Here is a 17,176-nt window from a genome sequence, read left to right as displayed (position 1 = left end):
TAATCTTGATTTTATAATTTGAGGTTGGGAACTTGGCTTTGGATGAGGGATCCGAGGGATCAAGGTGTTTCAGTGGTTAGCACTACTGCTTCATAGCACTAAGGATCCAGGTTTGATTCTAGCCTCAGATGACTGTGTGAAGTTTGCACATACTCCCAGTGTCTGCACAGGTTTTCTCCCATGGTCCAAAGATGTGCTGATTAGGTGGATTGGCCATGAGAAATGCAGGGATGGTGGGGTGGGGGGTGGGATGGTCTTCAGAGAGTCAGTGCAGACTCAATGGGCTGAATGGCTATGAAAAGAGACACATCCAATGCCAGCACTAGCTGCATTTCATCTCAGGTGAGGTTAACTCAAGTTCCCGACCTCAAATTATAAAATCAAGATTATTTGAACTGCTGGAAAAACAAGGCAATTTATTTTTATTTTTGAAAATTGTAGCTTCAATTCTTGCTAATTTCACATTGCCTCTGTCACAGTTTAACTGTGATACTTTATGGATAGATGAAATTAAACATAGTTGCATTACCATTAATACAAAAGGAAAAATTAACAATTAAAACCAAAACCAAAACAATTAAAACCATGCCAACCACTCTGCATTTCTTCAAAAAAACTCTTTCAATGGCTGCTTTTTCCCATTTAGATTGGAGTGGACACACATGAGAGTGAAGTTGCTTACAAACATGGCAAAAGTGAGGACTGCAGATGCTGGAAACCAGAGTTTAGATCAGAGTGATGCTGGAAAAGCACAGCAGGTCAGGCAGCATCCGAGGAGCAGGAAAATTGATGTTTCGGGCAAAAGCCCTTCATCAGGAATAGAGGCAGGAAGCCTCCAGGGTGGGGAGATAAATGGTGGGCGGGGGGGTCCAAACATGGCATCTAAAACCTTAACTGATCCAGAACACATATTCTATTGCATAAATCTTTAACAATAAGGAGTTCCAACTGTGGACGTTACTTACTTTGAGGCGACCCGGAAGTACTTCTGTATGAAGTAAAAGGCAACAACAAAGGGCAGCAAAGCTGTAAAGAAGATTGGTGTGACATACAAGAGCACACCTAATGCTGACAGGCAGAGGAAAGTTGATCTAGTTAAGGACTCCAGTGTCGGTGGGATATGCTAGAAAAAAAGAAAGAAATATTTGCATTTATACGGTTTCATTCATGCCCGAAGTCTCAAAGCACTGTATGAGCACGGAAGTACTTTTGTAGTGTAATCATTTTGCAATATACCAAAGGCAGCATCCAATTTACACATGGGTAGCTTGCACAAAATAGTAATGTGATAAGACGAAGTACTCTGTTCTTTTTAAATGATGATTGAGGGATAAATATTGATCATAACACATAAAATAACTCCCATCCTCTTTCTCATCATCGTGTCTGTGGGATATTTTAAGTCCACCCGAGATTAGATAATTGTCATCATTATCTTATCCAATGGACAGCATTTCCACCACTGCATCACTCTCTCGGTTTTGCAGTGGACTATCAGTCTGAGTTCAAATCCTGGAAATGGACTTCAGCCAACAGCCACTTGACTGAGAGGCTGTCCCCAAATGGTCTGCCACATTTCCCACAATGTAACAATGAGTAGATATCATTCTCTACCTGATCAAAGCCTTAATCATCCCAAAGATGTCAATGAGATGACACCTTAATCCTTTATGACCTAGCATCTCCACTAGTCTATTCAGTTTGCCACAATGCTCACCAGCAGACAATTTATTTAACCTACATATCTGTTCTATTGCAGGCCAGTTGTTGAAATCATCTCTGAGTTTGAACATTTCTAATGCTGTATTTCAAACTGTATCATCTACTTTTGATAAGTTTGTCTTTTCAGCTGTATTGAAGATTGGGCTTGGATTTAAACTGGATTGGTCTATGTTTGCGGGGGTGGGGGGGGAAGCATTGCAGTGGGTTTGCCCCTACCTTCTGCAGCGTGGCTGATCAGGAAACTCTTCACTCTTACTGCCTGCAGTCAGGTGCATTGGAAGAATGTACAGACAATCTATTGTTGAGTCAGCCTGTTGCACCACTATGTGATTATCCTTCCCATGGCCAACATTCCGGCTAAACAAGAGGATGCCACAAAACTCTCTTGACTCTCCCAAAATCAGCATTTTTCTCGAGGTAGCTATAGACTAGCTATAGACTTAACATTTCTCATTAGGAAAATGTTATGAAAGATGGAACAGCAGAGCATTTAAAAGTACATAATACAATGAAACGGAGTCGGCCTGGCTTTATGAAAGGGGAACTTCATCTGACAAATGCATTACACTTTCTTGACGAGCAGGGCAGATAAACGGGAACCAGAAGATGCAATATATTTGGATTTCCAAAAAAGCATTCAATAACACTGCACGAGGCTACTTAATGCGAGAAGAATCTTTGGTGTTGTTTGTAGCATATTAGAATGGATCAAGAACTAATAGGAGACATGGTTGAGATAAAAGGGGGCATTTTCATAATGGCAACCTGTAATAAGTGGAGTGACATCAGGATCAGTGTTGGGGTTACAATTGTATAAAATACTCATTCATGATTTGGATAATGGAAGTGAATGTACTATCAGCAAGTTTGTGAATGGCACAAAAATAGATGGGAAGGTCCAAGCTCCATATTTTCACTTACACGGAGCTCTTGAGTATTTTGGCCTAATTATATGAATTTACCCTGTATGTTTAGATGATTTGAATACTATCAATAGACAGGTGACATTCAAGATACAAAATAATCTTGATGTAACTGATGCTCATATAATTATTGAAGATTTTAGCTGATTTCAACTTGCCTGATTCCTAAAAGGAATTTGTTGAACTGCCCATTATTCAACTGTATGTTCATTTTACTAAGGCCATAGGGACTTCCCAAATACCATTGTAGTTTGATAGGAACTGGATTTGACCACTCAGTTCCTCCAACCATTGCCACCATTCAGTAAAATCATGTCTGATCTGTTTCACAACTATTTACAATATCTTTGCTTTGCCCCTTGTTCTCTCCCATCAGAGGAAATAGTTTCTCTCTATCTACCTTATCAAATCCTTAACACGATAAAATACTTAATTAGACCACCTTATAAATTCATCTATAACCATCTACCTACAAGCCGTTTGATATAAATCATCACAATACTCACCAGCAGAAGGGATATTTAACATTCATACCTGATCTATTATATTTGTGTCAGCAGAGAAACGGTTGAGAATTTGACCTAAAGGTGTTGAGTCAAAGAACCTAAAAAATAAAGAACAGTATACAATGTGAAGCTCAGTAGCATCAATGAATTGACTAGCTTACAGTTCAAAATACATAGAAGCCTGAATCACAGCAACAACAGTTACAAAACGAAAAATCCAGTGGATTAACCCTCAAACTACTCCAAAAGTTAGGTCTATGATGTCAGTTCCAGAAGCATCCGAATAAGTGTAATGAAACCATTCTTACTGTGGTCAGTCACACTCATGTCATTAGAATGGATTGACATACTAAGCCACAGAAAATAATATTTTAGTGCCGGACCCACAACCTCTATCATCTTGAAGGACAAGGGCAGCAGATACACAGGAGCACTACCATCTGTAAGTTCCCCTTCAAGTCTCACAGCAACCTGATTTAAAACAGGATCACTATTCTTTTGGTGTCAGTGGGTCAACTCTGCAGTACTCTGGGTGTACCTACTCCCTTTGGATTACAATAGTTCAAGACAGCTGTTCACCAACATCATCTTCTCAGAGAATTAGAGACAAATACTGTCTAGCCAGTGACACTCATGCTGCGTGAAAGAACATTCAAAAAAGCTTAAAACCAGGGAACTATTTTTACCTTGGGTGGGCAACTGGTGGTGCGGAGGTAGATGGAAAGGAGAGTTGGGTGGGTTCTCCCCAGGCAGGTGATCTACTGCTAGTTTCCACCACAAGGAGGTTACCTTGACTTTGTACGATAATGTAAGATAGTTGATAGCTATGCTTTAACTCTCCTATCACTTTTGTTTGCATTGAAGACAAAAGGTGAGATGAAAACTTTGTTGCTCATCCACTTTCACCAATTTTACACTATCCAACTTGTATCGATTAAGCGTTGGAGAGCTACAGAGGGTACAAGCTTTCAACAAGAATCAACAAAAGCAACTAATGACCTACATGGAGCAGTTATCATTTCTATCGTACACAGTAGAAGCGAATGGATAGATATACCCCTGCAAAAGCAGGCACATGCAAATAACCGGAAAAGCCATTTCTTAACCACAGGCAGCCAGTCAGGAGAATTTGAGCTCACCATCTGCACAGACTACTGAAGATCAACCATCATGAAACAACAACAGGTCATGTGACTACAACAAATGACATAGCAATGACACTCCTTGGGGAGAAACATCACCCAAATGAAAGCCGATGACAAAGTCCATCTGTACTATTAAGAGATTGATCCGATTTAAAGACTAGATGTGTAATGCTTGTGTCGAGACTGATGGAAATAATGAGCTGTGAATGTTTGAAAGGGGAATGGGTGGGATAAAATGCGATGCTGTATTGGTGAGCCTCCTACCTTGGTGTGGTCATGTGATCTGTACCATGAGAACATTGACTGGCAGTGTCTAACTTGCAACTAGTTCAATAAAATCACAATATAGACAACATGGCACTGGAGTAAACACAAAAAGCAGATTTAAGAAAATTGCACAATAACAATAATCTGATTGGGGCCAATTTGGGGCAGTTGTTCAGCCTTATGTGTTCTAACAGCAGATGGCAAATATTCTCCCCATAAAAACAAACTGATGAATAATAAAAATAATATTTTGGTGTACGTAGCACCTTTCACTGGAATGTAGCTGCTGCGGCATCATCTCGGATATGATCAGGCTGCATCTCAGAGTTGCTCAATTGCTACCTTAACATTTACTCACTTATTGAGATGCTTACAGCTTCCCAGCATTGCCTTGGCTTTATGGCCCTTTTGCCAGACCTTAAACATTCACAGTCCTTTGGTCTTGTCTTGTTGTTTAGTGCATATTCAAAGCCAGTCGGCATGTCATGGTTGTCAGCAGTCACCAGTTAATTGGAGTGACATATTGCCATACACTACCTTGCTGTGATAACATCAGCATCACCTCTCAGCACTCCAGACTTCAACCAAATGGCCATGACTCCAAGACTAAGAGGGCTAGTCCTCAGTCAAATCAAGGGAGACAACCTTCAGTTGGGGGATACTGGCACAGTCAAATGCCCTTTCTGATTTTAGTCCAGGAGTTTGGAGAAGGTCAGTCAGCCACCTGGTGCAGTCGTGGTCAGGGGGTCTGTATCCCTACAGTCCAGGGAGCAGGCCAAAGTCAGTCCTGCAGGCAACAAAGTGGGGATTGGCAGTAATTCAATCTGGGACTTGCACGTGGCTCAGTCATGGGTCTGGTCAGCCATCAGTCAGGGCTGTAAGTCAAAGTTGGTCAGGGGTTGTGCCATAGTCAGTCTTGATGGTCAACTCAATGCAAGTAAAAAAGCATTACCAGGAGCCACCAACGTGGTAGAGAACTGGCAGAGGTCAGCTATGGGGATTGGAGGCAGCATGCTGGGATACAGGGGTGACACTAATTGTAAAGGGAGGCAAATATCAAGACATATGATGATGAGGAAATAGTGATTGGAGGATATGAGATACTATCTATCTGAGAGTAGGGGGTTATCCACAGTCACCCGTGTTGTGGACTCAATGGCAGCACAGCGTTGGCATAATTCAACTAGTAGTCTGGGGCTGAGATTGAAAACTGAAGACACAAGTCACATTAGTGTGTGGGAAGCTGTGGAGGCTCTGTACTGATGCGCTTGGCAGGGAGTGCCATGAATAAAGAAGCACGGAGGCTCAGGGGAGCAAAGAGATCCCATGGATACAAGACAGAGCCTCAGATTCAGTCTGCCAACACAACATACAACAGACTCGCAGACAAGATGTCCTTTTAAAGTGCACGTCTGCTCCGAGGCTCTTTGCATGTCGCTCAGTGTTCCAACACAGTCCCCAGCATTGACTTCTACTTTCAGAAGTTGCCGTTGCATACAGACCTTGGAGGAAGCAGACAGAATTAGACGGAATGGAGCTCATAATTGCGCACTGCAAGTGGAAAATTACTGTGACCACATCTGGAGTGGGTGGGTCAGGCTGATCACACTGCTTTTGAAGGCATTAAATATATGTGACTGTCACACTGGGCTACACTGGGTATTGGGGAAAGAGAAGCCCTCATTTAGGCAGGGGTATGAACAGGCTGAGGCTAAGGATAGGCAAGCTGTGTGTTTAGCTATTAAATAGTGACAGATCATAGAATCCCCACAGGATGCAAACAGGCCATTCAGCCCAATAAATCCACGCTGACCCTCCAAAAAGCATTCCACCCAGACACATCCCCCTACCCTATCCCTGTATTCATGCATTTCCCATGGCTAATTCACCTAACCTATACATTCCTGAACACTCTGGGCAATTTAGCATGACCAGTACGTGCAATGAATTGTCAGTCATGTAACCCTTGTGCCTGGTTTGTGGTTTTCTCCCACTTTGCAAAAGGCACTTTAATAGTAGCTTTGATATCCTGGGTATCAGTGGGAGTAACTAATACTTACACTGACGGTGAGCAGGATAACACAACAAGTGAGGCATATAGGGGCGCGGTGCATAAAAATGAGGTGAATTTGGGAATATAGTGTGAGCAAACCTGTTTGGCCTTCTAGGGAGACACCACCCCCTGGAAAACTCATTAATTTCTGGTAAATTCCAGCCCCAAGACTTTCAACAATGACATGGGGAGTTCAATGCTTGTCACTGTGTTTCCAGTGCTTTAAGGATATCAAACTTGATACAACTGTCAAAGCCTATGCCAGAAATTGAGAGGACCTTTAACTGAGTTTTTTCTGTTAATTAAGTAGTAAATGAACAGAGACTCTGACTGATAGGTTTTAGGGGTTGACTGTGGGTGGTGGATAAATCAACAAAGTCCAGGTTTAGAAGCAAAGTGGACAGAGAAAAGTTTTCCACTGAAGAGATCTAGTTTTGATGTAATATGTACTTTCAAATATTGCATGAAGCTGAGAGTCTGTAAAGTTGACAGATTCTTGGAAGTCAGCATCAATCTCTTAAAGTTTGGCTTGGATTTGCCTTGGTGATGGATTCATCTGTTAAAGGTGTCATAATAATGTCACCAATTGTTGTCAAAGCTCCACGAGTGAAATTTTGTTGATACAGTTTAAAACTGATTATCAGCTTACCTCACAGGTGCTAGGATGATCTTGTTGAGAAGATTATGATGAAGATTTTTAGCAGCTGTTAAGCCCATCCACTCCACAGTTAGGGATGTGATGAGGCACAGTACAATCCCAACACTGCACAAGATGCTGTACCACATTTTGTAGTAATTTTGGTCACTCTAAGGAACACAGATAGAAAGAGTTTGTGAATTGACATGGACGGTAAAGACATAAAATGTAGAATTTTTTTGTTCCATTCAATAACTTAATCTGACTAATGGATGTGACAACCTGAATAAATCAATGGAAGAATTAACTTCTGAGGTGACAAATCATAACATCATGGGACGGCATGGTGGCTCAGTGGTTAGCACTGCCGCCTCACAGCGACAGGGACCCGTTCAATTTCAGTCTTGGGCAACTGTCTGTATGGAGTTTGTACATTCTCCCCATGTCTGCGTGGGTTTCCTCCGGGTGTTCCAGCTTCCTATCCACAGTTCAAAGATACGGAGGTTAGGGGAATTGGCCATGCTAAATTGCCCAGGGATGTGTAGGTTAAGTGCATGAGTCAGGGGTAAATATGGAATAATAGGGTAGGGAAATGAATCTGGGTGGGTTACTCTTCAGAGGGTCAGTGTGGACTTGTTGGGCCAAATGGTCTGTTTCTACACTGTAGGGATTCTATGATTCTATGATAACATCACAATAAAATCCTTAATCTACCAAAGGTGATTTTAAAAGATTGGATTGGCTGTTAGATATATGTAACATCACTAAGCTCTCTCTTTTCAAACTTTTCCTTGAACTATTGCATTGATTAATATTTCTGTTAAAATAGAAACTATAATTTGTTATAGATGGCAATCTTTCACCATACAAAATTGATAGCGTGTTCTTAACTCCCTACTTCATTTATTCGTGACTAGCTTATTCTGATGGCCCCCTGGTTTCGGAACTTCCTCCACATGTATACCCACACATAGTAACACAAACATCTGCAAATCATCTGAACATTGCTGCCTTTTTGAGGTTAAAAGGACAGCAAAAAACGGTCTAATTATTCCTGGCTTATTGAAAGTGCCTGGAAAAGCCCTAATGCTCCATTGGTCCTGCCCACTTGAACATTGATGTTCCCCCACATTCATCATCAGGCCCCACTATTCCCACTCCCACAATCCCTCGGGAGAGGCAAAAAGCCAAACAGGAAATCTGAGGCTAAATCGAGAAAAAAAACCTCTGGGAAATTCAACTCTGATCTGAAGGTCATCAGATTGCCAAACAAGTTCCAAGGGATGGCAGCCCACTGAAAAACATTAGCCTCAGTTAACCTACGTATCTTCCACATTACTGCTGTGCTAACTCCCAGGGTGGTTTGATGTAGCCAAGTGATGCCAAACACATGGGATGCACTTTGAGGGAACTGATGGGTATAAGGCTCACAATCTTCCCGTCCATTTATTTTACCTTTCTCAAGCAAATATGTAGCCCTGGAGTGTCAGGAAGTTCCCCCAATGTGATGTGTGCTGTTTGCACAATCTTCTGAGGTTAAAGCGCGAGACTGGAACTTCTTCTTGCAAAGGTGGCCCAGGCCAGAGAGTATCGCATTGGCCAACTGCTATGCGCCTGTCCAGTATTCAGTTCAGCAGTGAAACTAAATGTCAGAGCGACACAAACAGTAACCTGTATAATATTGTCTATAGGCCACAACCTTTCCGAGATGAAATTCGACCCTCAATGTGACGCAATATTTCGGTTGCAAATGTGGATGTGCACAGAGAGGACATTACTGAGAATAATTAAAGCCAAGTATTAGCATAGAAGGGAAATCCTTCTCGACTTCATTCAGAAAAACTTAGAAGATTAAGGCACTAGCTGGCTTTTCAGTCAATCCTCCCTGTTGTGTGGAGGCGATATTGTCTGAGATGCGAGTGGAACCTCCTGCTGCTTTGGTTTCTGTAGACCCATCTGTGGTGCCTTTGGTAGATTCTGTGCCACCAATCCTTTCTGCTAAATCAGTCGAAGCTGCAGATACCAGGTAGAGAACAGTGTCGAGAGTGTGGTGCTGGAAAAGCACAGCAGGTCAGGCAGCATCCGAGGAGCAGGAGAATTGACGTTTTGGGCATAAGTCCAAAGAGCTTATGTCCGAAATGTCGACTCTCCTGCTCCTCAGATGCTGCCTGACCTGCTGCGCTTTTCCAGCACCACACTTTCAATTCTGAACTGCAGTCCTCACTTTCTCCTAGGTTGAGAACAATGTCCACATGATCTCATCAGCAGGAGGTAGGCTCAGTCTTGATGAAAGGTAAATGGGATTAGTACATGTTACTTAGCGCTAGTTACCTTACATCTGAGATACCTGCTTGTGTCACAGGAGTCTCAATTTAAGATAAAGTACGTTGAAACTTTATTGCTGGAACAGCACAGCAGGTCAGGCAGCATCCAGGGAACAGGAGACTCGACGTTTCGGGCACAGGCCCTTCTTCAGGAATGAGCTCATTCCTGAAGAAGGGCCTGTGCCCGAAACGTCGAATCTCCTGTTCCCTGGATGCTGCCTGACCTGCTGTGCTGTTCCAGCAATAAAGTTTCAACTTTGATCTCCAGCATCTGCAGACCTCACTTTCTCCTTAAGATAAAGTACACATTACTACCTTGGTTACAGCAAGTAAGAATTATCACTGAAGTATTATACACCCTCTGGTGAACACATAGTTCCTTGATAATGGAACTGCAGGTAGACAAGGTAGTGAAGAAGGCATTTGGTATGCTTACCTTTATTGGTCAACGCATTGAGTACAGACAGCAATTCTATAACTGGTTGTGTTCTTGTACAAACCCACATTATAGGAAAATCGCACTTGAGAAACAGTGTTTGATGTGTTGTTGATGCAATCGCCCACACACATTTTAACAGTTCACTCTTTTTAGAAAGTGTACCCAATTTGTCAATCACGTTAACGAAATGCACAGTATGCAGAACGACCTGTATAGGAGCTGGGAGGTCATGTTATGGCTCTCACGTTAGACCACTTTTGGAATACTGCCTTCAATTCTGGTCTCCCCGCTATAGGAAAGATGTTGTGAAGCTTGAAAGGGTTCAGAAAAGATTTACAAGGAGGATTTGAGCTATAGGGAGAGGCTGAACAGGCTGGGGCTATTTTCCCTGGAATGTGGGAGGCTGAAGGGGTAACCTTATAGAGGTTTATAAAATCATGAGGGGCATGGATAGGGTAAATAACCAAGGTCTTATCCCCAGGGTAGGGGAGTCCAAAACAAGACGGCGTAGATTTAAAGTGAGAGGGGAAAGATTTAAAAGGGACTTTAGGGCAACTTTTTCATCCAGATGGTAGTGCGTGTATGGAATGAGGAGATGGTGGAGGATTTGCAGTTTGATACTGAACTTGTTTGGTTGTTTTATGAATGCACCTTCTGTAGCCCTCAGGTCCTGAAGTGGGACTTGATCCTGGAGCTCCTGACCCACAGGCAACGACTGTTACTTCACCACTAGAGTCTCTTTCCTTAAACTCTCTGTAAAATTCACGTTTTTCTGACCAAATAATATATTTTAACCTTACCAAGATGTTACAGTCCCAGTTTGAGGAGAGAAAAAGGACAATATTCATGTATAATATTAACAGTAAATTGAAAAATTACTCCCTGAATGCCTACAGCTCACCCATCTCCTCATTCTTTCCTGAAGGGTTCTGGAGCATGTGGTACATCAGAAGTGTCCATCTACTCATTCCTGAGCTAAATGCTTTGAACTGAGGAATAGGTGGATGTGGGCACAGTCACAATGTTTAAAAGACATTTGGATAAGTACATGAATGGGGAAGGTTAGGAGGGACATGGGCCAGGAGCAGGCAGGTGGGACATATTTAGCTTGGGATTATGTTCGGCATGGACTGGTTGGACCGAATGGTCTGTTTCCGTGCTGTACAACTCTGTCACTATGACTATGACTACTGTGGCAGATTTTGATATTGTTGCGGGGTGCCTTATTGGTGTTTCCCATCACTCAAAATTAGGTTTTCATTTTGGACGCTCTTTGTGACAGGTAGCTAATCCATTTCGCCAGCATTATGCTGAGTTTAGTGAAAAAGCTATCCTGGTCTAAAAATAAAAGTAGGTGATATGACAATTTCTATTTTGGGCAAATGCCGACTTGAGTTCATGGCAGTCCTTTCTGCATACACTCTTCTAATTCCACATGCAATGGAAACTAAAGATGTGTTGGTTAGGTGAAGTGGCCATGTTAAATTGCCCATAGTGATCAGGGATGTGTAGGTTAGGTGCATTCGTCAGGGGTAAATGTAGAGTAATTGGGAATGGGTTTGGATGTGATACTCTTCGGATGGTTGGTGTAGACTTGTTGGGCTGAAGGGCCTGTTTCCACACTGTAGGGATTCTACGACACCCACTGAGTCATTCCAGAGTATTTCATTATCAGAGGCACAAGATCAGGAGTTTTTTTTTAGATTAGATTACCTAGAGTGTGGAAACAGACCCTTCGGCCCAACAAGTCCACACCGACCCGCCGAAGCGCAACCCACCCACACCCCTACACCTAACACTACGGGCAATTTAGCATGGCCAATTCACCGGACCTGCACATCTTTGGACTGTGGGAGGAAACCGGAGCACCCGGAGGAAACCCACGCAGACACGGGGAGAATGTGCAAACTCCACACAGTCAATCGCCTGAGGTGGGAACTGAACCCAGGTCTCTGGCGCTGTGAGGCAGCAGTGCTAACCACTGGGTCACCGTGCCGCCCTTATGCCTAAACTGCCATTCAGTTCACCATAGCCAATCTGTATCTCAAATACACTTACTTGCCTTCGTTCCATGCCCCTTAATATCCTTATCTAATAAAAAAAATTCACACTCATTTTAGGTACTTTCAATTGATCCAACCCTTTGATTGTTCTCATTATTCACGTTCCTACCATGTCAGTCATTGCACTTGTTTCACTTGTTTGTTTTAAGCTTGTCCAGTGTGCGAGCCAATAGTCAATAGCCACCATGACAGAATGTTTTAGCAACTTGGAGATAATCAGCAAAAACAGCAGAAGGAATCCTCCTGAGGTCAAATATCTCCAGAAAGCTCGCCACGGCATTTTTGTTCGAAGCCTCATAACTGTTGACATGTTATCCTCATCATCTTCTTCCTCATCCTCTTCTGAGCTCAGGGACACAAACAAAGAAGAAAATCAATTGCTGTATCGAAAATTATAATCAATTTTGTCTTCATGAATACAAGCACCAACATCCCACTTTATAAGTTTGACATTAAACATTGCTGAAAAGAGATTTGAAGGTGAAGATTTCCCTACGGCAATGGCCTGAACAATCAGAGTCAATTTAATCAGTTAACAGTGACTTCATGTTCACCATAAATTCCTGATGAAGAGCTTATGCTCGAAATGTCGACTCTCCTGCTCCTCAGATGCTGCCCGACCGGTGTGCTTTTCCAGCACCACATTTTTTGACTCTGACCTCCAGCATCTACAGTCCTCATTTTCTCATAGCCCTAATCCTGACAATTACAATGCTTTACTCATACTGCCCAATTTGTTGGTTCCTTTCCAAAGTTGGCTTCCTGTGTTGCAGTCTCAATGACTCTCTCTTTTTAGCACTGTTTATGTTCTGTATTATCAGGTAGGCATTTTGGAGTTATAATTATACAGCAATGAAAGACCACCTCCTACCAGATGGAAATGCTAACCATTGCAAAACAAAAAGGATTATTTGACAATGTTAAAATAAGCTTTCTGACGGTGTTGAAAGAACAGGAGCATTTCATAAAGTTTTTTTTAGATTACTTACAGCGTGGAAACAGGCCCTTCGGCCCAACAAGTCCACACCGACCCGCTGAAGCACAACCCACCCAGACCCATTCCCCTACATTTACCTCTTCACTAACACTACGGGCAATTTAGCATGGCCAATTCACCTAACCTGCACATTTTGGACTGTGGGAGGAAACTGTAGCACACCCACGCAGACACGGGGAGAATGTGCAAACTCCACACAGTCAGTCGCCTGAGGCAGGAATTGAACCCAGGTCTCTGGCGCTGTGAGGCAGCAGTGCTAACCACTGTGCACCGTGCCACCCACACGCTGATCAACATATTTACAATTGAAGATGATAATCTCTTCAAAAATTAATTTTATGTGTTGCTACTCATTTTATTAGAAACCTAGCAATTAGGAGCTAACTGGTCACTTAAACAAAGGTAAAGTAATACAGAACTTTGAAATTAAAACATAAAATACTTAAAATACTCAGTAGGTCAGTCAACATCTGTGGAAAGGGAAACAATTCTTGTCAGAATTAGAACGCATTAGAGATGTTACAAGTTTTAGGGAAGTGCATATGCTGGGAAGAGGCAGCATGGAGTGCATAAGATCTGTGACTGCATGGAAGTATGGAGAGATTAAAAGACAAGTTGACAATTGTGGAAAGCAAAAGGAGATGGAGATGGGACAAGAAACAAAAGATGAATCCAGAGGAGATGTTAGAGATGTTGGGTGGCACGATGGCACAGTGGTTAGCACTGCTGCCTCACAGGCAGGTTCAATTCCTGCCTCAGGCAACTGCCTGTGTGGAGATTGCACATTCTCTCCGTGTCTGTGTGGGTTTCCTCCAGTTTCCTCCCACCGTTCAAAAAATGTGCAGGTCAGGTGAATTGACCATGCTAAATCGCCTGTAATGTTAGGTGAAGGGGTAAATGTAGAGGAATGGGGCTGGGTGGGTTGCTCTTCGGAGGGTCAGTGTGGACTTGTTGGGCTGAAGGGCCTGTTTCCACACTGTAAGCAATCTAATCTAATTACAAAAAAAAAGAATGCAGAAAATAAACAATAACTGCTCTCCAAATAAATAAAAAAGGGTGCAGAGATCATTGTCTGAAATTGCTGGACTCAATGTTGATTCCTGAAGGCTGCAAAATACATAATTGAAAGGTGAGGCATTGAAGCCTGTTGATAGGGGGGCCTTTTGTTGGGCAGTATTCTGTCTCTGTCCTTGGACCAGGAGGACCAGGTTCAAGTCCCATCTGCTCCCAGAGGTGTGTAATAATATCTCTGAACAGGATGATGAGAAAAGTAGGTTAAGTGAAAAATAAATGTTGGAAGCTGTTCATCAAGATTATAATAGTATAGAAAACCAAGAACAGAGAGATCAGACTGGGTGTGTGGTGACGAAGTACAGGATCTTGCAGGTACAGGTGTTCCCCAAAAAAGTGCTAGGACAGTGGGGAGAGACAAAGGCTGAGCATCAATTGGAAAATGTCTGCAAGCAATGATGGAACAGAATTTCAGAGGAACTGGGTTCAACTTGAATTCTGATAGTTGGTAAATGATCTGCTCATAGTGTGATCAGGACATCCACCCAACATGTGGGCAAGAGGACATGTTGGATCTATTTGACAGCCTAGGCAAAATTTTCATTCAAAGGTGTCAAATCTATTGGATTCATACAGGGGATTGATTCTATTTTGAGACCACGTTAGCTGACATTGGAAAAATGGTCACATGTGTCTGCCAGTCAGGGCCCAGGATTGGCAGGGTAGATCAGGTCCTAATTAACAGGGGCCCGAGGCTGTAGGGAGCTCACTATTCTGGGGTTGCTAGGCTCAGGTTGGGGGACGGATCACTGAGCTCAGGTTAAGGGTGAAGAGTCACTGATCTCAGGTTAAGGGTGAGGGTCACTGAGCTCAGGTTGGGGGAGGGGTCACTGAGCTCAGATAAGGGTGAACTGTGCTCAGGTTGGGGGAGGGGTCATGTGCTCAGGTCGGGGGAGGGATCACTGGGCTCAGGTTGGGGAATGGGTCATTGAGCTCAGATTAAGGGGAAGGGCTCACTGAGCTCAGGTTAGGGGTGAGGGGTCACTGAGCTCAGATTAAGGGTGAGGAATCATTATGCTCAGTTCAGGGGAAGGGTCACTGTGCTCAGGTTCAGGGGGAGTCGTCCCTAAACTCTGGTCAAAGAGGAGTAACTGAGCTCGGGTTGAGGGTGGGGTCACTGAGCTCAGATTAAGGGTGAGCAGTCACTGTGCTCAGTTCGGGGGAGGGGTCACTGAGCTCAGATTAAGGGGAGGGGCCACTGTGCTCAGGTTCAGGCGAGGCGTCACTAAACTCTGGTCAAAGAGGGGTCACTGAGCTCAGGTTGAGGGAGGGGTCACTGAGCTCAGATTAAGGGTGAGCAGTCACTGTGCTCAAATTAATGGTGAGGGGTCACTGAGCTCAGGTCAAGAGAAAAGATTTCAGACCGGACGCACATACTGTCTATGATTTCTGTCCCTGTTGTACATACACTGAAGACCTTGTATGACCAGTGGCCATTGCATCCTAGATCAGGATTGTCCTTGTGTTCTCAGCTTCCCTTGGACAGGTTGTACCTCTTTAGTGAAAATCAAAAAGTTAGGGGTCATGATGTTCTTGGTTGACTGGCACTGGAGCCCATGTCACCCTCTTGCTCTGTTTCCAACCCACCCAGGTGAAAGCAAGTGGCACCTTGATGTAATGAGCAATGAGAGAGATATGCCCACCTTCATCCTCATCATCCAACTGAGCTTTGGCTTCCCGTGAATACATTGCCCTTCGTAAGGTTTTTCTTTCTAGAATTGTTTGACTTTCACCTTCAGTCTCCTGGGGAGAGAAAAAGGTCAGAAACATTTTGATTGAGTACAGCTGAATTACTTAAGTAATTGTTTTAAGGAGATAGGTTTCACACTATGTTTATCACACTGCCACAATTAAAGAACACAAATATTTTACAGGCATCTTTCTGTTGCTCGCTCAGATTAACTATTCTGCAACTGAGCAACACAGCGGATCAATGGTTAGCACTGCTACTTCATAGTGCCAGGAACCCAGGTTCAGTTCCACCCTTGAGCGACTGTCTGTGTGGAGTTTGCACATTCTCCCCATGTCTGTGTGGGTTTCCTCTGGGCGTTCTTGTTTCCTCCCACAGTTCAAAGATGTGCAGGTTAGTTGGATTGGCCTTGCTAAATTGCCCCATAGTGTCCAGGGATGGGTGGGTTAGTTGTGAGAAAAGCAGAATTGGGGGGATTAGGTGGGATGCTCTTCTGGGGGAGGAGGTCCAGTGTGGACTTGATGGACCGAATGGCCTGCTACTACATTGCAGGGATTCTTTGATTGATCCACCTACGTTCCATTCTGTTCCAAAGCATTAGAATTACTTGAAAATTCTAACCTGGACTGTTCATGATAAAGGCGGAGGGTGGGTGGGGTAGGGTGGTGTTGTCCAAGTGGACATCTGCTGTAAACCTCTTCAGATTTTTGTTATCACGGAAACTCAAACATTGAAAATAGGAGCAGGAGTAAATCATTCAGCCCTTTGAGCCTGCGCCACGATTCATAGAACATAGAACATAGAAGAATACAGCGCAGTACAGGCCCTTCGGCCCTCGATGTTGCGCCGATCCAAGCCCACCTAACCTACACTAGCCCACTATCCTCCATATGCCTATCCAATGCCCGCTTAAATGCCCATAATGAGGGAGAGTCCACCACTGCTACTGGCAGGGCATTCCATGAACTCACGACTCGCTGAATAAAGAACCTACCCCTAACGTCTGTCCTAAACCTACCTCCCCTTAATTTAAAGCTATGAGACTGAGGAAGTCATGGATACCACGTTTACCAAGCTGGTCACATCACCAGGAAGGGCTAAACAGACAGAGAGGAATACGGTGACCACCAGGAAGATGAGTAAGCGTTAGCAGGCAGTGCAGGAGACCCTGTGGCCATCCCCCTCATACACAGGTACACTGATTTGGATATGTTTTGGGAGGGGTGGGGGCTGGGAATGGCCTCTCAGTGGAAAGCAGCAGCAGCAGCAGCAGCCAATGTAATGACACCATGACCGGCTCTGTTGTACAGCAGGGAGGGTCGATGTGTAGGTGAGCTGT

The 17,176-nt window shown here is 43.6% G+C and overlaps 1 protein-coding gene across 5 annotated transcripts in view; it reads right to left on the bottom strand.

Moving 5' to 3' along the window:
• The window catches only part of LOC122561588 (ATP-binding cassette sub-family C member 9-like), a 196,034-nt gene that overhangs the window by 41,149 nt on the left and 137,709 nt on the right, over positions 1-17,176 (bottom strand). For all 5 annotated transcript variants that reach the window (XM_043713432.1, XM_043713427.1, XM_043713430.1 and 2 more), the window contains 5 exons: positions 15,791-15,890; positions 12,189-12,421; positions 7,266-7,423; positions 3,180-3,249; positions 966-1,123 (listed from right to left, as the gene is read on the bottom strand). In XM_043713432.1, the coding sequence (XP_043569367.1) occupies positions 966-1,123; positions 3,180-3,249; positions 7,266-7,423; positions 12,189-12,421; positions 15,791-15,890 (719 nt within the window). The remainder of the gene's footprint in view (positions 1-965; positions 1,124-3,179; positions 3,250-7,265; positions 7,424-12,188; positions 12,422-15,790; positions 15,891-17,176) is intronic.

Source organism: Chiloscyllium plagiosum, chromosome 23 (assembly GCF_004010195.1).
Source record: "Chiloscyllium plagiosum isolate BGI_BamShark_2017 chromosome 23, ASM401019v2, whole genome shotgun sequence".
Taxonomy (NCBI): domain Eukaryota; kingdom Metazoa; phylum Chordata; class Chondrichthyes; order Orectolobiformes; family Hemiscylliidae; genus Chiloscyllium; species Chiloscyllium plagiosum.
Note: the sequence above shows the minus strand (reverse complement) of the source record. Positions and strands in the feature narration are given on the sequence as shown.